This window comes from Bos grunniens, chromosome 3, assembly GCF_055505025.1.
Source record: "Bos grunniens cultivar Pamir isolate PY7600 chromosome 3, Bosgru_T2T1.0, whole genome shotgun sequence".
Taxonomy (NCBI): Eukaryota; Metazoa; Chordata; class Mammalia; order Artiodactyla; family Bovidae; genus Bos; species Bos grunniens.
The window spans coordinates 27,020,963-27,042,233 of NC_141167.1; the positions used below are offsets into that span (position 1 = coordinate 27,020,963).

Consider the following 21,271-nt stretch of genomic DNA (forward strand, 5'->3'; position numbering starts at 1 on the left):
ATCTCTGTAAGAAAGATAAGAATTATCAGGATTTTCATTTTCTTCAGGTATTTTTATTGTCTCTAATGCTAAACATGTATTATTTATACAAGGAGAAACAAACATTTTCACTAAAAAAAATATATGACTAAGACAATTCTTTATCTCAAGCAGCTCACAGTCTAGTTGCAAAGACAAACACAAACAAGCTAAGCCAAACCCCACAATAAAGCGTTAATGGAATACTCTGGGGTGCTTCACAATGTCCACAGAGTCCTCGTGTCAGGGACCAATCAGTCTTTTCTGTATCATTATAGTTTCAGATGTGTGATCCTGGAGCACATATAAAAGATTTCTTCATATATTACCTCATTTAAATTTTATAAAAAGTCTCTCAGAGGTAAGGATCAGTATTTACATTTTATAGTTGAGAATGCAAAACTGCAGAGAGGGTAAGTGACTTTCCAAGGACACAAAGCTGGTTAAAAAAAAAAAAGCTATGTCTTAAATCTAGGGATTCTGATTCCAAGTCTGATGCACATATCATTATACCTCAGTCAATGAAACGTTTATCCACAGGCATTTACTGAACACTACCCGTAATGATATTAAAAACAAATAATGGGAACAAAAGAATTATAACATGCCATATTAGTACATATGTTGCATCTATTATCCACAAACTTTAGAAAAACCCTGTAAGGTACATATTATTACTCCCACTTTACAGTTGAGAAAACTGAGGTTCACAGAGATTGTCCATCAAATGTAAGAATCGGGATTCAAAACAAGTCTGTCTGTCTGATTCCTACACCTATTTCAGTATGTCACCTTGGCTATGAATCATAATTTGTGTGATACAGAAATGGAACAAGCATCACCCTTGCCCTCAGGAAAGCTCAGCAAAAGTATAGAGGTGGCTAAGACATACCACCAAACTCATAATTAGCAATGTCATCACTATCAAATAAGTGGTATAAAGAAAATGTGTCACACAATTCAGATAAAGTAGAAATATGGTGATTTAGGGTAGTTATGAAAGATGTCAAAGCAGAGATAGTGCACCAGTTAGGATAGACTGGGTTACTCAATAATAAGCAATCTCAAAATCTCAGCAGCTTCAATAACAAGGTTTTATCTTTCACTATTTTTACATATCCATTAAGAGTTGGCTGGGTGCTCTGCTCTTTGTCTGCTTCTTTCCAGGATAATGACTGACAGAGCAGCTATGAGAAGGAGAGAAAGTAGCTGAGTCATGTTTTGGCTCTTCCGTTTTTCTTGTTCACTGACCAAAGCAAGTCACACGCCCACACCCAAGAAAGCACAATCCTATAAAACGCCCAGGCGGAGAATGGGAAATGTGGTAGATGGCACAACCACTCCCACGGATGGGATCTCTGCAAGTCCGGCAGCATTACCTAAAGATGCGGTTACTTGGTAATAGAAGGAAGACAACAGGGATTTTCCTAAATAAGAATTTTCCAAGCAGAGAAGTGAAGGAAAGGTATTTTTGCGTAAGGAAGAGTTTTTTCCCATGACTACTCCAGAAGAACTTAAGGAATTGTGGGAAATGAGTAGGCAATGAAACTAGAAAGAGCTTTGAAGGCAATGCTACAGAATTTGAATTTGATCTTTTTAGAATCAAAGATTTTGAGGTACGATATTAACATGATTTTATCTGAACTTTAGAAAGATCGCTTTGACTGTGATGTGGAGAACAAACTGGAGGAAGTAGACATGGGAAGCAGGCAGGCTGGTTGGTGAGATCTTTGCAATGGCTCTGTTCAGTTCAGTTCAGTTGCTCAGTCGTGTCCGACTCGCTCAGGTGAGACCTAAGAAGTATTTGAACTAGAGTGGTAGCAGTGGGGATGCAGTAGAAATAGATTCAACAAGTATTTAAGGGGTGACTTACAGACATGGCAAACAAATCAGTTATTTTTCTGGCAGGGCTCAGCTTCTTCATGTCCTGTGCAATTCAGCTCTGACCCAGACTTGCACATTACTCAGCAAAACAAAGTCTGCATTTAACACATCCACCATCCTTGAAGAGCATTTGAGTCACCATCTCCTGTTTGTTGAGCATGGTTTGGGGGTGTCTTACTCTTTACTTCAAGCAGCTTATCAGAGTATTGCTTCTGACCACATACAGTACTTCTCCCTAAGAGTTCTGGCAAATAGAATTGTATCCAGCTCATGGATTAGTACTGGAGGAGGAAATGGCAACCCACTCTAGTGTTCTTGCCTGGAGAATCCCAGGGACGGCGGGGCCTGGTGGGCTGCCGTCTATGGGGTCGCACAGAGTCGGACATGACTGAAGCGACTTAGCAGCAGCATGGATTAGTAGTGTAGAATGAATGAGTAGATGGGTGTAATGAATGAGTAGTGTAGAATGGGTGAGTAGATAAATGAATTAAAAAATGAATGAAGAGATAGATGAGTGAGTGTGCATGAGTGAGGGTGAGTGAGTAAACATCTAACACAGGAATCTTAGGCACTAATATTAGAGAGATACTCCTGTTATATCTACACAAAAGCTCTGTGCGTGGGTACCTATGAACCACTGCAGCAGCTCTTACCTCTACTTCCTGAACTCCTCAGAGCCAACGAGACAGATGAGACTCTTTCTACCAGTGTACAGGCTCAGGCCCCAAATCTTGTTCTATAGGGTTTAGAACTAAGCCACCTGTCCAGACTAGGGATCTAAAGGCCCAAGCAGGATTTTTGAGCACTGCCAGCAGGTCTCATTTCTCCTCACTCCACCTGCATTATACCACTTCTTTGTGACAGTTTCCAGTCTCCCATCTGTACCTGGAGTCTGGACCTGTGCTCCATCTCTTTGACAAAGAATCCTGCTACTCAACTGATGCCCAGTTAATTGGAAATCCTGGTATAGAATAATAAATAAGCTTGGACAAGGAATTAGTTTTACCTCTACACTCTCAGTGCCTTGGACTATGCACACATTAGGGATTCAATCACCACTTGCTAAACAAAAAGGCCATATAGTTTTGAGGTTAAGAGCGTGGTCTTTCGAGTTAGACTTCTGGGTGTAAACCCCTATTCTAGCACTTACTAACTTTGTGACAATGGTAGGCAGCCTCTAAAATAATTCACAGTGATTCCTGTGTCCTAGTATTCACGCTTTTGGATAATTCTCTCCTGGGGCAATTTTCCTTTTGGGGCCTTAGTTTCTTCATCTATAAAGTAGTCTATAACAACAGACTTATAACATCTATAACAATACCTATTTCACAAAGTTACCACAAAGATTAAGAAAGTTATTATATCCAAAATGTTTGGAACAGTTCCTTATACAGCATGAGTGCCACTTAGGCATTGTTTTTGTACTTCCACAGTCAGCCCTAGGAGCAGGGCCAGCTTCCCAGGGTCTGCTCAGCAGGACTGAACAAGTCTCATGCCATGGGCCACCCTGCTCTCATTCAGACCTGCTCAGGGCAGCATCCATTCAGGGTCTAAATATGATTTGTCATTGTTTAGTTGCTTAGTGTGTCTAACTCTTTTGCGACCCCATGGTCTGTAGCCTACCAGGCTCCTCTGTCCATGGGATTTTCCAGGCAAGAATACTGGTGTGGCTTGTCATTTCCTTCTCCAGGGGATCTTCCCAACCCAGGGATCAAACCCGCATCTCCTGCATTGGCAGGTTGGTTCTTTACCACCGAGCCACTTGGGAGGCCCCTCAATATGAAGCTTCCCTCAAAGAGCAGAAAATGGACAGACAGAAAGGGAATGGATGAATTAAGAGTTGAGCAGGCTTTGGTCTGACTCATAGTTTTTCCTATCATTAACTGTGTGATTTTGGATGGCTTTGTTTTTTCATCTCTCTGAAGCTCAGTTTCTTCACAATTTGAATGAAAATAATAATACCTACTTTGTAGGGTGTTTAAGTAAGATTTTTTTAAATGTCTAGCTCATACTAGGTACTCAAGTATAGGAGTATTTGTCCCTTGTATTATTATTTAACTTTTCTAAGGCTTAATTTCCTCATTAATAAAGTGGTGACAATAATATTAGTCCTTTTCTTTAATTTTTTTTTTATTGTGGTAAAAGTCACATAATATAAAACATACTATTCTAACCATATTTAACTCTATAGTTCAGTGGCACTAAGTACATTCACATTGTTGGCCAACTCTCACCATCACCCTTCCCCTGAATTTTTCATCTTCCTAAACTGAAACTCTGTCCCCATTAAACATGAATTCCCCATTCCCCCTCCCCAAACCCCCGCCCCTGACCCCTGGCATCTACCAATGTACCTTCTGACTCTATGAATTTGACTATTCTAGGTATCTCCTATAAGTGAAATCAAATAGTATTTGTCTGCAAAATAATAATACCAGTCCTGAAGTGGTTGTGTGAGGATTAGAGATAATGTATTCATAGAGCTTGGGAGAGTGCCAGGCACATAGTAGGTGTGTAATAAAGCTTATAGTAGCTGTGCTTATTACTGTCGATGTTGTTTTTCACCTAAAGAAAAGCAAGGTTGGAAACAACCGTCCAGCTCTCACTATCCTGTGCTCAATGGAAAGTAGCCCAGAGAATCGCTCCTGAAACTCCCTCTCTCTTTTATTTTTAAAAATCACTTTGATGAACATTGATTCCCCTCCCACTGATGAGAGTCAGAAATAGAACCAAAGAGGAGACAGGAAGGAGGGGAAAAAAAAGAGGCATGACTCACTGTCTACTTGAAGAAGGAGATCGTGTCATCAAGAGCAATTGATTCACTTCTACAAAGCAGACATTCATTGAGCTCTTCATATGGGCAGAGCACGATGCCAGAGACTGGACACAACGATACGCAAGCCACTGGCCTGACAGACACGGGGGCCAGGGAGAAGGGAGATAACATCAACTGAACACCTACTATGTGCCAGGCACTTCAATAAGTGCTTCAAAAAAAAAATTGCTTCATATATGGGATCTTATTATTTGTACTAACCAAATAAAACCTGCTAAGTGCCAGGCACTATGCTAAGCACTTTTCCTATTTTACTTAATTTTCAAAACAGCCTTGAAATACTGTTATCTGTACTTACAGATAAGGAAAATTTAAATAACTTGCCTAAGATCTTATAACCAGTTCATGGCAGACTGAGATTCAAACCTAGGTCTTATTCCAAAGCCTGTGCTCTTCCCAGAAGGCCTTTGCTGTAGGTTATTCCTCTTAACTATTACATCAGCCTGAAGCAGGACAAGTTTGAGTCCCCATTTTATATATGAATTAACTGAGGGTCACAGAGTTTAAGTAACTTGCTAGAGTCACAAACTACAAGGAAGTAGAGTCAGGATTCAAATTCTGTGTTTTGACAAAAGTTTGTGTATTGTCTACACAGCTTATAGCCCAACCAGACTGTATATTCTGAATTCTTCTCCGCTCCTCAGGATAGGACCCAGCCCACTTCCAGACAGGAGAACCTCCAACCATTTCTAAGTTTCCCTAAGGCCAACGTCACTCTGCCACCATAGAAAAGGGCTGGAAATCACCCACAAAGCTTAAATGGAGTCACGTGTCTGGCACACAGGTGTTCAACCAATATTAGTTATCTTCTTTATCTTCCACTGAATCATTGACCCAACACAGATCCATCATTTCTGAAATTTCCATATTGTCACCCACACATGCAATACTCATTTCTGCTCCATATGTCTCTTCATGTACTCTCTTGGCCACATATGCCCTCTCCCAGCTCCTCCACGTGTCTTAACTATCAGACTGTTGAATTCTAAAATTAAAAGTAAATCTTAGAAGTTACTCAATCCACCCACTCACTTAAAAGACGAATTCCTTCTATAGCATACTTGCATTAAGTGTTCCCAGTGTTAGATGCCTACCACCTCAAAAGGCAGCCACTCCACTGATGGACAGTTCTGAGTATTACAACATTGCTTCCTTCTGTTGAACTGAAAGCTGCATGTGGTAATTTCTATCCATTGATTTAATTCCGTTCTCTGGAGACCCAAAGAATAAATCTAATTTTTCACTCATGTGGCAGCCCTCCAAATATTTAAGTCCTATGTTTGTTTAGCTCTTAGAGTTTACAAAGTATTTTTTTCTTATTATCTCAGATGGTTCCCAGAGAAATCCTATGAGAGAAGAACCAATATATCCATTCCATATTAAAAAAAAAACAAACCTGAGACTTGTAGAGATGAATGATGAAAAGAGGCTTAAATAAAACCAGGTCTTCTGGCTCCAAGAGACAAATGTTCTTGGCACTGGACCCCATCCCTGCTGTTTCAAATCACCTGTCACAGGAGCCACAATCAAATGGAATGACCAGAAAGAACAGTGACAGGAACTTGAAACAGTGTCATGGGAAGAGCAGCTGAAGCAAGAAAGAAGCTCTGAGGAAGGGTACTGCCATCTCCAAATAGCTAAAGTGCCTAAAGGATTTTCATTCTTTTCCTTTCTTTTTTTTCCGAATCTTCACTGGGCACTGATTATGTGGTAAGTGTTGGTTAGATCCTGAGGATATAAGGTTGAATATTATACATACCTGCTTAAACTCTATAGTGTCTGTTTACTGTAAAGAGAAACATGTATCGAATGGGGACTTTAAAGCAGGAGAGGCCATTCCCACAGAGCCTTCTAGCACCTTTCCCTGAGGCAACACTCTTCCTCTGGAGCTCGACTCAACTCAGCAGAGAAGCTGCCCTGACCTTCCTGGCAATGTCGAATGCTACAATTACATCCTCTGCTGGCACCACGTACTTCTCCTTTGTAGCACTATAATTTTGCATTTATTTGTGTAATTATTTGATTAAAGACTGTCTCCCCTGCCAAACTGCAAGGGCCATAAGAACAAGGTGTCTGGTTTTGCTTATTCTTTGGTCTTCAGTGCCTGGCATAGCACTGGCACAGGGGGCAGGGAGATTTCCAATAAATATTTGAAAAGGACTGAAAGGGTGAACTTTGGGAGTGACTGCAACATTTCTGATAGAGCACAATGAATGTCAGATGGGTCTTTTCTAAATCTCGTCTTCTAAATCTCATCTCTTTTGGTCTAAATCCCTCCCTTTACTTCCCACTGGCCACCTCATAGGCTACAAGCATCTCAGTAGAAAGCAGACTCTTCAGGATTGATTCAGGCTTCCCTTCCAGTTCCTTCCCTCCCATTCCTCCACTGAACCAGTGAGTTTCAGATTTGCCTAACTACTTGTGGTTTTCCAAACACTGCTCCTTCACACCCCTGGACCTTAATCTGATACGCTGATCTTTGCCTGAAATCCCCTTTCTCCTTTATGATTCACAACTTTATTCAAGGTCACATCCTCTGAACTGTCCTTGACCTCCTCTCCCCTGACAAAGTAACTTCTTTCTCCATCCTCTTTAGTTTGGCATTAGATCACTGCATGTATCACGCTTATTAGAGTTACTGGGTTATTCATCTGTCTCCTCTGAGACCCAATATTTATTTAGCTAAATTAAATCCCAGGTCCTCAATTATAGCACCCAGCACATAGTAGGCACTTAATAAGAATGCTGGTGAATGAAACTCAAAGGCTGATTCTGTGCTAAGGACAGAAAACTCATTTAGAAACTCAGGATTGGTAGGAAAATCACCTGTGAGAAAAGGGTCCCCTCTTCTTTCTGATTCCTTTCCAAGTTATTAGACAAAAGAGGAAGACCCAGAGCAGTGACAGACTTAAGAAGTCACACAACTAGGAAGAGGTTATATCTGGGGCCTCTGTCCTTGCTTGGATTCCTGCCCTATTATATACATGCTTGCCAGTCAAACTTCTCCCTGCCCCTCTTTAGCTCATTCCCTCCAGGCAAGGTTGCCGGGGTGGGGGTGGGGGGATGATGAGCACCAGGAAGACAGGTAATAAGAGCTGAGCTGGTTCTCCCCTCATCCTACACCTTGACCTGCAGCTGCCAAACTCCAAGCCCTTTGTATTCTGTAGCACCTGGGAGCCGAGGCATCGTGTCCCATAGGAATGGGAGGAAAGCAGGAGAGAGCTTTTCAGGGACATTCAGTGGAGCCAAGGAGAAGCAAGGGATTGAGGAAAGGAAAGAGTGTCCCCTTAAAGCTGGCTTGGTGTTATACCCTCTGTCCTCAGTAGTATAGACCACACTCGGAGCACCCTACAGTTTATAAGCATTTTTGTTGCATCATCTCATTGGATTCTAACAATGACCTTGTGCTACAAACTTTTGAGAGTCAGAAGGAAAATCAGTCTTTGAGCTCACCCCACTCCAGTACTCTTGCCTAGAAAATCCCATGGATGGAGGAGCCTGGTAGGCTGCAGTCCATGGGGTCTCGAAGAGTTGGACACGACTAAGCGACTTCACTTTCACTTTTCACTTTCCTGCATTGGAGAAGGAAATGGCAACCCACTCCAGTGTTCTTGCCTGGAGAATCTCAGGGATGGGGGAGCCTGGTGGGCTGCCGTCTATGGGGTTGCACAGAGTCGGACACGACTGAAGTGACTTAGCAGCAGCAGCAGCAGCAGCAGCAGCAGTCTTGATTGCTTTATTTTGCATGTAGCGAAATTGGGACTCAGAGGTAAAGTAACTTTCCTAAGATGTTACAGCTACTTATATTTTTGACTAGGCTGGGACTCAAATGCAAATATTCTGACTCCACCTCCAGTATTCTTTCAGCACACCATGAATTGCTGTCACTACTGATTTACAGATAAGAAGATTGGAGTCTAAGGAGTTCAGTCACAGGTAGTGATCCTTGAGGACAGTGGGCAGGAAAAGAGGTCACTGGAACCCAGGATTGGGTATTGGAAAGCACTTCCCTGCCCATGCAACTCCTATCTAACCTTTGAGGTCCAGGTCAAAGGGCACCTATTCTGGGAAATTCTTGGGGATCCAATATCAAAATTCATTTTTTTGGACCGTCACAGAATATACCTGAGCCTTATTTTAGTGATAGCAGAACACAGAACCTTCAAGTTAGAAAGCCCTTGTGGAATTGATTACATATGTGAGAGTAATCAATTCCACAAACATTTACTGAGCCTACACTGTGCCAGTGAATAAGACCCACATGATTTCTGCCCTCAGAATTCTCAGTCTAGCAGGGAAACTACCTCACATGTGGCAAATCCTTTGAGAAGTTATAGGATGATACATATGATACCTATAGGGTCTCCCTCATTTTACAGGTGAGAAGTCCAGCTCCAGAGAGGTGAATACCCTGCATTCTTATTTTTGGCATTGATCTCACACAAAACCCGCAAAGCCTCTCACAGATACGAATGATTTCCACTAAGATACAGGCACTACATTTTACTTCACACAGATAAACTAAAGATAGAGTGGTTCCTTTCATTGTTCCTCAGTGAACCTGGCACAGCTTAGGTTTTCAATATTTATTTATTTATTTATTTTTGGCAGTGCTGGGCTGGCTTTCTCTAGTTGCAGTGAGTGGGAACTACTCTCTAGCTGCCGTACACAGGCTTCTCGTTGTGGAGATTTCTCCTGCTGTGGAGCAGGGGCTCTAGTACGAGGCGGCCTCGGTAGTTGTGGCGCATGGGCTTAGTTGCTCCACTGCGTGTGGGATCTTCCTGGACCAGCAATTGAATGGTGTCTTCTGCACTGGCAGGTGGATTCGTAACTGCTGAACCATCAGGGCAGTCCCTTCAATAACTATTCTTGAATGAATGGATCATAGATTCTACATCAGGGATTTGTTTCAACTCCCATCTACATCTCATCTAGGCTGTGGACTCAGGGCCGTGCCTTTCATTTCTATAGCCTCAGCAACAACCTAGAGCAAGGCATGGCACCTGGCAGGTATTCCAAAAATACTGAATGAACAAAGGAACGAATAAATGAGAGAAAGCTGGGTAATATTATCTCTCTGTTGCCTCAAATAACAAAGATGACATGCCCCATACTTGTTCCTCTTGTCAAAACCCCTCCTTACCTCAGTTTCTATGAAACCTTACTTTACCAGCGCTTCCCCTGCACCTCCTCCTGCTCCTGTCTCCTAAACTGGCTCTTTATCCGCTGGGCCCTTTACTTCCAAGTTTCAGATGCAAATTTCCAACTGTCTGCCAGACGTCTCCATTTAGTCTGAATGCCTTAGACATGTACATAGTTGACTATTAAGTAAGACCTACTTCATTTGTGTCTTCTCCAGTTACTAAGCCCTCATCAGTACCCAGGACAGATCTGGGCACATAGCAGGTATTTTAAATATGCCTGCTGAAAGAACAATCATCCCTGACACCCCAGTGCTTTTGCATGGACAAATTTAGCATCAGAGTTGCCAATCCATTTCCTCTTCAGTCTTTTTGCCTCCCAATTGACATCAGCACTATTCAGAGCAGTCTGAGGAGTCTCCCTAGGGAATCTGCTTAATTTGCCACCTGCTGTATCCTTTCAGTGACTCACCCAACTCCCCTTCAAGACAGGAAGAAATGGGAGAAGAAGTGATGTGGGAGAGGGCCAGGAGAAAAAAGAGAAGCTTGAAACAAGATTATACTTAATATATCCCCAGGTAACAGCGAGCAAAAGGAAATGATTGTTAGATTTTATATTAAGAAATGGCTGGTGATAAAAATAGGACCCTTGTCAGACAATTTGAAGAAAACAAACGGTTAATAAATGTATAGATGATTGTTCAATAAGTAATCAGAGAAATGCCATTTGAAATAATGAGATACCATTTTATGCTATTAAATTAGCTAAACTTAAACTAAGATAATATTCGATGCTGGCAAAGGTAGAGTATAATGGGAATCTCACTAGTGAAGTCTATGCAAAGGATATAATCTGAAACTGAGGAAGAGTTTTATATACAAAGATGATCACTGATCACTGCAATGTGATCCATAACAGCCCCAAGTTGGAAAGTAGTTAAATGTTCAAACAATGGAGAACAACTAAACTTCGAGAGGCCAGAACTTGTACCTCATTGTTTTGCCGCTGTTCAGAGTGACCAAAATATGGTAAATGCAACAAATACTGTTAGTGAATGAATTAATGAATAGATATGGTACATTTTCCTTGTAAAATGCTATGAAGTCATTAACATATTTTAAAAGATTTTCTAACAACTTTAGCTGTATTCATGTCATAGCTTTACATTAAAAAAGACAAGATAGAAAATTGAATATACATCATGATCTCAATTATGTTGAAAATTCATAGAAAAGAAACCAACCACAGTGTCAGTAAAATTTTCTTCTTTATGTTTGTATATAATCCCTAAGTGTTTTTTAATGAGTGTATATTACTTTTATAATTAAGAAAAACTAAACTCATAATGAACACTGGCAGTTGCTATTATTATGAATAGTCCAGGGAGAAGGAAACATGGGAAAAAATAAGGAAGACAAATCATAAGTTGATCATTGTTGTAGATGGATGATGGTACTCAAGTACTCCTTAGTCTTCCTACTTGAGTGTATGTTTGAAATTTTCCATTATAAACAGCTAAAAAGAAAAAAAATAGTAAGGCCCAAAACAGCATGGCATCTGGGGAAAGTATAAGCAGTTCCATTTTCACTGAAGTGTAAAGTACAATATTATATGGATTCTAAGATGCCCTTTTTTGTTTCACATTTTAACATCTCTGAAATAAGGATATACCTTACAATTGATAGCGTTTTCAATTTTTGAAACACAGTACTTAAGATAGGAAGTGAGGCTGGAACTAGATCGTGGAGGTCTTGAATGCCAGGCACTTGGACACCGTCCAGAAGAGAACAGGGAACCACTGAGGGATTTAGTGGTACCCACCCAACACAGGGGGCTGCTAGGTGGCGCTAGTGGTAAAGAACCCACTTGCCAATGTAGGAGATGGAAGAGACACATCTTACATCTAAGATATAAGGTTCTATCCCTGGGTTGGGAAGATTCCCTACAGGAGGGCATGGCAACCCACTCCAGTATTCTTGCCTGGAGAATCCCATGGACAGAGGAGTCTGGTGGGCTACAGTCTATAGGGTTGCAAGAGTCAGACACAACTGAAGTGACTTAACAGGTACGCACCCAACCTGTTGTGTAGGGGACATTCATTAAGTGTGTGCTAAATGGTGAGGCTTTTGAGGATGGGGAAACTGCTGCTCATGCCAAGGGCCAGGGGACACCGGGACACTGACTTTTATAGGAGATGAATTTGAGGCCTTGCTGTCTCCTCCTCATCATCTCATGAGTCCCATTTCTCTCCAGCTCGGCAGGGTAAAACCATCAGGTTGTCTTGATAAAGGTTTTCTCTCTCCAAATCCTCAATTACTTCCATTTTCCTGATAGTAAGAAGTATTTTCCCAGAACCTGAGCCAACAAAAGCTAAACAAATGTAAATGTCCACAAGCCTGGGTTCCATGGTACATTCTGACATGACATTCTAAAACCTTTTTTAGCCAAAAACAAAACCTTGGGCTAAAGCCTGGCCCAGGGACCCACTTATGAACTCATTTCTAAACAGAGACATAGGGAGTTAATATATAGAGGGCAGCTAATAGGCTAGAGTGAACTCCCTAGCACTTCTGGGACTTAACTTAGACAGTCCAGGATCTCCATCCTGCCCTGGGCTGGGCTTTCCCTTTGGTCTCATAGCTACTTTCTCTTGGGAGTTGGCTCGAGTCACCATAGCAGACAAGTCCCCTGAGGATCATTTGCATACAGGTGCCACAGTGTTCTAAAAATAGAATAAACACTCAGCTCCACAAAGCAAATGCCTTGAAATTTATTTACAAGGGAGGGGAGACAATCATGTAAAGAGGGAGGAGGGACCTGTCAGAGGCAGCCTGACAATAAGGGAACCACATGGTGCAGGCTGGGAGTCAGGAGGCCTGGGTATGATTCAATTCTACCACTAACTTGCTTTGTGGGTTTATGAATACCAGCTTCCCCACCCCACCCCCCACACTCTGGGCCTTGGGTTTTCCATCTTTAGATGATTTTTAGGGCCCCTTCTAGCTCTGTAAATAACAAGAGTAGTAGTAATAACAATAGCAAGAGTAATAATAATTGCTAGCATGAATTGAATACCTACTAAGTGTTAGGCAGTGTGACAAGCATTTTTTTTCTTGCATTATTCATCAACCCTCACAATCAGCTCTTTGAGGCAGGTAGGAAAGAAACTGAGGCACAACATGTGTTAGTACTTGCCCAAACTAACGAATATTGGAGGTAGGAGTTTAACCCCTGTGCTAGAGTGACTTCCAGAATACTAAAATGTTACACTTATTCCTGATTTTTTTAATCTAACAGTTTCACTGCCTTAAGCTCATGCCATCTCTTACATTCTTTCTCCTCAGGTTCTAACCACCCTAGGCTGTTCCCCAGGTCCCAAACATTGTGTTCTTCAAAGTCTCCTTGCTTTTCTCACGCTGGTCCTTCTGACTGGAACAGCCTGATCCCCTGCCCTGCTGAACTTGTCACCACTTACCAATCAGAATTCAGTTCAAATGCTTCCTTCCCAATTCATTTTCTCCAATACCCACTGGCAGACGTGATGACTGATTGCCATTTGTTGAGAATAAGAGTATGCCAGGTACTATGCTAATTCTTACAATGTTTTAAGAGAGGTTCTATTATCACAACCATTTTACAGATGAAGTTCCTGAGGTTAAATACTTGCCTTAGGTCATATAGCTAGATAAAAATCTGAATCAGACAATCTGACCTCACAGCCTTCCTAAGCCCTTTTCCACCCTCTCTCTAATGAAATCACGTATGAATTGCCAAGGTGACTGTCTCCTCCACCAGACTACAAACTCTTCTAGTTCTTCTTCCTTTTTTTTTTTTTTTTTGCTTTGCTTTTTGTTTTATAGGATTAACTGAATTGCTGGAAAGTAATTTGGAGCAGCATAGAAAAGATGAAAGACTAAGTTCTTCATTCTGTCTGATCTTTCTCTGCCATTTAAATCCCTTCGGGAGGGGCTTCCCTGGTGGCCCAGTGGCTAAGAATTCATGCTCCCAGTGTAGGGGGACTGGGTTTGGTCTCTCGTCAGGGAACTAGATCCCATTTGCTGCAACTAAAAGTTCGCCTGCCACAACTAAAGATCCCAAATGCTGCATGCTTCAATGAAGACTGGAGATCCCACATGCCGCAACTAAGACCCAACAAGGCCAAATAAATAAGGCCAAATAAATAAATAAAAATAGTTTTTAAAAATCCCTTTGGGAGTAGGTATATATATTTAATTATATACCTTGGCACCATTTTAGTTTCCATCTCAGGAGTGTGGGTGAACCACCTCCTCCAAGAAGCCACTTCAAATCCTCATTCTCATCATCCCATTAATTTTAGTGTCCTTCAGCATTTATACTTCATTTAATTAAACACAGTAAGTATTAATGAGTGGGTTCTGGTGGTTAAGAGTCTAGATTTGGGGGTTAAGGACACCTGAGTTCAAATTCCAGTTTTGCCACTTTCTGGCACCTGACCTTGAACCAGATCTAACTCAGAGCCAACTAGTTAGCTGCAAAGCGAATATCCTTTCTTTGGTGGTGTTGGGAAGATAAAATGAGATGAATGTTGTGATAGTGCTTGGGCAGCTGTAAAGTTCTGAATAAACATTAGTCACAATCATTTAATTGACAGTTTGCTCTTATAATCTGTGGTTCTTGCCCTGGTGTCATATGCAGGACAGGCCTTGGATTCCCGGAGAGCTGGAGCTGTAGGAAAGTGTGAAGAGTGAGGAATCCAAGAAAGCAGGGATGCTAACTGCCTGAGCAAACTTCCCTGGAAGGAAATTAAAGGTCTAATTATGCCTCTGCTGGTGGTGAATTTCCAGGCCAGCCTTGGGCTCAATCAGTTAACACAGCAACACAGCAGTGGGGGAGGACAGTAGCCAGAGAGAACACTTTCTCTCCCCACAAAATGGCATCTCATGGGAGCCTGGACACAAAGTCCAACCTTAGAATCAACTCTGATTTTCTCCAATCACTCTTTCTCTTATTTCCCTTATCTCTTCCTCCCCAGGTCCCAGCAGAGAAAACTGAAAGCTTCAGCCAGTTTATGGCACTGTGGGTTCAACCTGGAGCCCTATTAGTACCATCCCTGCAGAAAAGGCTGGGGTGTCCTGGAATGGCTCATGGCAGCACTTAACTGTTGCTGTGGTTAGGTCTCAATATTTATATGCAGAAATCGTGTGGTCCAGTGGGAAGAGCCCTGGCTTGGAGGCGAGTCATGAAAGCTGGGGTTCGAGTCTCACGTAATCCAGCTATGTGACCTCTGATAAAGCACAGATGCTTTACTTCTCTGGGCCTCAGTGTCCTCATGTATATAATGAGGATGACAAGACCTCTCAGAATCAAATGAGATCAGATATACCAGATGATCTGACCAGACTAGTGTCCAGAGGGCAACGAGAAGACAGCAAGTAAGAAAGCAGCATGTCCATTCCGGACAGGCCAACCCGAGAGAAAGCCCAGGCCTCCCAGCCACTGATGGGCAGAACTGTCCACAGGAAGTTCCCTGTGGGGAGGTAAAACTTAATCTAGGGCCAAGGGAAGGGTTGGGCATGTGAGCTGCACAGAGAATGCTGGCCTTGACTTTGAGAGGTATAAAGTACAACCTGAGAACTCAATTTCATTTTGACAACTTCTACTGAATGCCTACTCCTTGCCAGGCCCTGTGCTGTGTGATGGAACTGTGGATCTGTATCAGACTTGGCCCTTGCCCTCAGGGAGCTTGCAACCTGAGAGGAAGACAGACAAGTTCTAGATACATGCAATGTAGCTGGTAAGTATGAGAACTAAAGGAGGAGCCCTAAACCCAGGCTCAGGGAGAGGTGGGTCAGGAAAAGAGACCCAGAGAAACTTAGACTTGAACTGAGTCTTTAAGTCAAATGGAAGTTTGCTGGTGGGAAATGGGGAGGAGAGGTCAGGCTCCCCCGTCCCTGGGATTCTCCAGGCAAGAATACTGGAGTGGGTTGCCATTTCCCTCTCCAATGCATGAAAGTGAAAAGTGAAAGTGAAGTCGCTCAGTCGTGTCCGACTCTTAGCGACCCCATGGACTGCAGCCTACCAGGCTCCTCCATCCATGGGATTTTCCAGGCAAGAGTACTGGAGTGGGGTGCCATTGCCTTCTCTGGAGAAGGGGAAGGAAGTAGCAAAAACTTGTATCCTAACTCTCACAGCCAAGAGGCGCCTAAGTAGACATGACAATTAAGTGTAATATGGCATCCTGGATGGGATCCTGGAACAGAAAGGGGATATTAGATAAAAAATTAAGGAAATATGAATAAATTGTGGATGTCAGTTCATAATAAGATATCAATATTGGTTAATTAGCACAAATGTACCATACTAGTGCAATAAGGTAAAAGGAGAAACTGGGGATGGGGTAAATGGGAACTCTCTGCAATACTGTTTGCAGATTTTCTGCAAATCTAAAACTATCCTAAAAAATAAACTTTGGGTTTTTTTTTAAAGCACATCCTATGTTTGGATCGGCAGTTTGGAGAACACAAGGGTGCAGTGTGGACTGACTGAAGGGTGAGTGACTGAAGATGGACCTGGGAAGGTAAGGAAGGGCCTGGAATGCCAGGCAAAGCAGTTTCCTGGGTATGGATGGGCAGCCCTCCCTGGTTTAAAGCCGTGCAGTGACAGTGATCAGAGAGCATGTGAAGGAAGCAAGGCTGAGGGCAGGGAGATCCATTCAGCTCCAGATACAGTCCAAGGAGAAGAGAACAAGAATCTGAGACAGGAAAGGGGCAGAGGGACAGGCAGGCTCAGATTGCCCTGGTTAATATTTAGGGGACAGAACTGAGGAGGGGATGCATACAAGAGAAATTTGGAGGGTAGAACTGATAGTTTTTATGAACAACTGGATGAGTAGGACCAGAACTGAGAATAAAGGGGGACCCTCAGTTTTAAGCTGGGGGCAGTGGTTGGGGTGCTCAAGAGAGGGAGCATAGACACCCCCTTGGACTTGACCCCCCCATCATCTCCCTCCCCATCACCCCCTGGGCCTGAGCTCAAAGTCTCTGCGTCATTAACACAGAGTCGACAGACTTCACAGAGGAAGGTGAGAAGCACAGGCGTAGAGAGAGGATAAGAGTTTCCAGCTGTCACCTGGCAACCCAAGGTGTGGGGCAGTGGTGTTGGGCCATGATGTGGGGGAAGGGGGAGCCTGCAGAAGGAAGGAATGATAAATCCTTAGTTGAGTGGCCTCCCTGACACCTCCCTCTGCCCTTAGCAACCCATCAGGCAAGACCCCAGGAAGCGAGGAGAATGTCCTGCCTTTGAAGGCATCCAGGCATCTTCAGGGGCAGAGCACTGCTGCTCTCTCCAGCCCCCATTGAAAACGGGAGTAAAAGGTCCACAGCTCACATCTGATTTCTCTGCTGATGAACTCCACCCTGTACACACCATGGCTCCAATCTTAAAAATGGCAGCAACCAAGACTAGTCACACAGTACAGCACAATAGAGCACTCATGAACTTACCCTGCTCCACCATTCTCTGAGTGACTGTGGGCAAATTTACTGACCACCTAATATGTTACAGGCACCATGCTAAGTCCTTTCCTTTTTTTCTCTCGTTTGCTGCGCTACTAAAGTAGCCGTTAATGTTATCCCCATTTTACAGCTGAGGAAACAGGTTCAGAGACATCGTTATTTGTCACACTGCTGGGGCCATGTTTTCACTCTACCTCTACCACAACTAACGAAGCCCCCACCCATCCTCTCATACTGCCAGAATGTGCTCCTCACCGGGCACTGCATTAAGTGCTGAACCACTTAATTACATACCTGTTTATCAGTGATGCCCATTAGAATCACCTGTGAAGCTGTAGAGGGTGGAGAGAGACAGGGCTGGTAGAAAGGGAGAGAAGCTGGAAAGCTAACGGGGGATAGTTTGAAACAGATAACCCATCCCTTTCAGAGAGTGTTTCCTTGGAGACGCAGCTCCAATTTTCAGCTATGACACTGACTCTCAACCACCTGTGAGTTCTTGGGGTATCACAGGGCAACGGGAAGAGTGGTGAAGGCAGTTGGCTGTAAAAAGAGCACAAGTTCTGAACCCCTATTGTGCCATTTACTAACTTTGATGATATTTGTTCAAGTCTCTTAACTTCTGAGTCTGGTAGTTTTGTCATCTGTTCTGTGCTCCATCATTGTGATGATTTTCTTTTAAAGGCATGTAAAGTACCTGTACAATCTATAGTTGTTGCTCAATAAATTATAACTCAACAATATTTTCACCATCTATTGAGTGCTTTCTGAGCACCCAAGTTGTTACATATGTAATGATATAACAAGGAGGGTGGGGTACAGGGCATCATACATGGGTTTTGAAGCCCAATGTACATGCGTGCTAAGTCGCTTCAGTCATGTCCAACTCTGTGCAACCCTATGCATTGTAGCCTGCCAGGCTCCTCTGTCTGTGGGATCTCCAGGAAAGAATACTGGAGTGGATTGCCATGCCTGCCTCCAGGGGATCGTCCCGATCCAGGGATCGAACCCTGGTCTCTTACGTATCCTACACTGGCAGGCAGGTTCTTCACCATTATCACCACCCGGGAAGCCCCTAAAGTCAGAAAAACCTGGATTAAAATCTGGAGTCTAGAGACTTCCTGGTTCCAGTGGTTGGGACTTCGCTTTCCAATGCAGGAGGTGTGGGTTCAATCCCTGATGGGGGAGCTAAGATCCCACATGCTTTGGGGCCAAAAAACCAAAACATAAAACAGAAACAATATTGTAGCAAAGTCAATAAAGACTTTAAAAATACTCCACATCAAAATAAAAGTCTTAAAAAAAATAATCTGGACTCTACCACTTACTATTTTAGTGAACTTAAGCAAGCTACCTAACTTCTCTGGACCTCAGTTTTGTTGTTCTTGTTTAGTTACTAAGTCATGTCCGACTCTTAAAGACCCCATGGACTATAGCCTGTCAGGCTCCTCTATCCATGGTATTTCCCAGGCAGGAATACTGGAATGAGTTACCATTTCCTTCTCCAGGGGATCTTCCCAACCCAGGAATCGAACCTGTGTCTCTTTCATTGCAGGTGGATTCTTTACTGCTGAGCCACTGGGGAAATCTGGACCTCAGTTTACTTATCTATAAAATAGGGATAATAACAATACCTACCTAGTCACAGGATTGCTGTGAGAACAACATGAGTTGCTAAAAGCACTGAGCACAGTGCTGGCCATTAGGCAGTGCCATTGTCAGCTTGTCAGCTCACATCAACTCTGCCGGAGGTATTATTAGCCCCATTTTGCAGGTGAAGATATTTTACATAAATGGTGGTTGCTGTTTATTGCCACAATAACTATTGATGTGTGAAATGGAGAGGGAGGCCTTCTGAGTAAGAAAGCAAAATCCTCCAGCCTCCGGGCCTCTAAAACCAGGGATCAAGAGGAAGCAAAACCCATATCCGTCCCCTGTGGCCCCCACACAACCACTGTCTGTAGCCTTTATTCCTCTATTCATGTCAGTCATGGCAAGAAGCCCCAGTCTTCCAGGCCATTCCTAATTACTGGGCTTTGATTCCCATACAGCTGTGTATATCATCTTTTCTAACCCTATTTTCTCCTCTCCCCCTTGAAGGCTTTCCCTGGGCCTTCTGAAACCCACAGTTGGTCATCAGAAAAATCTCATTTTCCTCCACCTCTGGTCTGGATGTTTTCCTCACCTTCCTGCTGTGATTGAAAGCTGATTCTCCTTGAGGGCATGGCTTCTCCCAAATTGATGGCTGCTCCTCTCTCACCACCTCTGAATCTCTGGGCCAGAAAGTAGGACACATGTTATTGCTTTCCACCCCTGCCTGCAGAACATTCTCTTTCCCTCCTTCAAAAAACAATATGCCCTCCAGCTTTGGGTCTCACATTATGAGATTATGCCACCCACTCATCCCTCTGCTGACCAGTGAGCAGTTCTTGCTTCATGTTACTCTCTCCATAATTCTTGGTGATTTCATAGCCACAGAAGTGAGCCTTCCCACATCTTCCCTCAAGTTCCTCTTCTCCCGTCATGCTGATCTCCATCCCTACCTCAGCCACTCACAATTATGCCCTGCACCTTGTTGGTACCAATAGGAATTTCAACCTCCTATTCTCAGATAGCTATGATCTTTCTAGCTCATTCCTTCTAGATTCCCAGCTGCAAGTCTTCAACCTCTACCATCTTTTCACTGCCTTTACATCATCACCTCCTTCTCTGTCCAGCTTGAATTCTAGGGCCTGTTATGACTCTGGCTTCTCACACACACCTCAGACTCCGCTGGTCCTCTATTCCTTCATCATACCCATTCAGCAAAACAACACTTTCATTAGAGCCAGCTCTCTGCCTCTTCTATGACTGCATCCACAGAGTAAATAACATGGTCGGAGAAAACACACAACTATGCTCTGAATTCATGAATTTAAATTTATGATCACTAATTTCAAGTGGAGCCCTAATGCTAATCAGCAATCAAATTACACTTCCCTAGTCTATTCCCTCTCCCACCTTCTGAGACGACTTTCTCCTCTGTTCTTGAATCTCTGCGAAGAATCTCTGTTCTTGAAACTCTCAGCTGATGACCTTGCTTCCTACTCCACCAAAAAAGTATCCAAGAGAATTCCCACCAGCACATGTAGCCCCTAGCTGCGTGTGTGTGTGTGTGAAGTCACTTCAGTTGTGTCTGACTCTGCGATGCTATGTCTGTAGCCTGCCAGGCTCCTCTGTCCATGAGATTCTCCAGGCAATCTGGAGTGAATTGTCATATCCTCCTCCAGGGGATCTTTCTGACTTAGGGAGGATCCTGATCGAATCTGCATCACTTTATGTCTCCTGTATCGGCAGGTGGGTACTCTACCACTAGCGCCACCTGGGAACCCAGCCCCTAGCTGCACCTGTGCCCATTCCTTCCCGCTCTGCCATGTTAATATGGACGCACAGTATGTGCTCCTAGCAAGGACTCACTGTGTGTGTCATCCCATTCTCTCTCATCAACTCAAGGACACTGTCCTAGAAGCTCTCCTCTGTCTCCCACGATGTCAGTTTTGTTTTCTTTCTTTGTTGGTTGCTTGATTTGTTGATCTCTATTGAATTGTTCCACCGGCACACGAACATGATGCCACTTCTCTCATCTTAGAAAACAAAAATCAGAAACATTTTCCGACTAACATTCCCCTTCATCTTCAGCTACCCGAAATCCTTAGAAGTGTTATGTACACCTGGTCTCTCTAGTTTCTCTTCTCTCACTCTTAGCAGGCTCTCATCGCCATTACTCCACCAAAACAGCTAGCATCAAGTTTACCAATAAAATTCCTGCTGCTAGATCCAGTGGTCAATCCTCAGTCCTCATACAGACTGAGCAGCAGCACTGGACACAGCTTCTCTCTTCTCCCTCAAAAAATTCTCT

General features: G+C 43.2%; 1 protein-coding gene across 5 annotated transcripts in view; it reads right to left on the reverse strand.

Annotated features, from left to right (window-relative positions):
• Window positions 1-21,271, reverse strand: part of RAB3B (RAB3B, member RAS oncogene family) — a 71,130-nt gene that overhangs the window by 25,028 nt on the left and 24,831 nt on the right. The window contains exons 1-2 of one of the 5 annotated variants that reach the window (XM_086388208.1): window positions 20,374-20,512; window positions 19,559-19,646 (exon numbers count right to left, since the gene is read on the reverse strand). The exons of 2 other annotated variants lie outside the window; for them this stretch is intronic. Coding sequence is in view for 1 of the 3 variants with exons in the window: in XM_086388200.1 (XP_086244326.1) it covers window positions 17,671-17,691 (21 nt within the window). In the remaining 2 variants the exon portion in view is untranslated. Of the gene's footprint in view, window positions 1-17,670; window positions 17,809-19,011; window positions 19,081-19,558; window positions 19,647-20,373; window positions 20,513-21,271 lie in introns of those variants that run through there. 2 more of the 5 variants (XM_086388216.1, XM_086388200.1) reach the window with 2 other exon arrangements.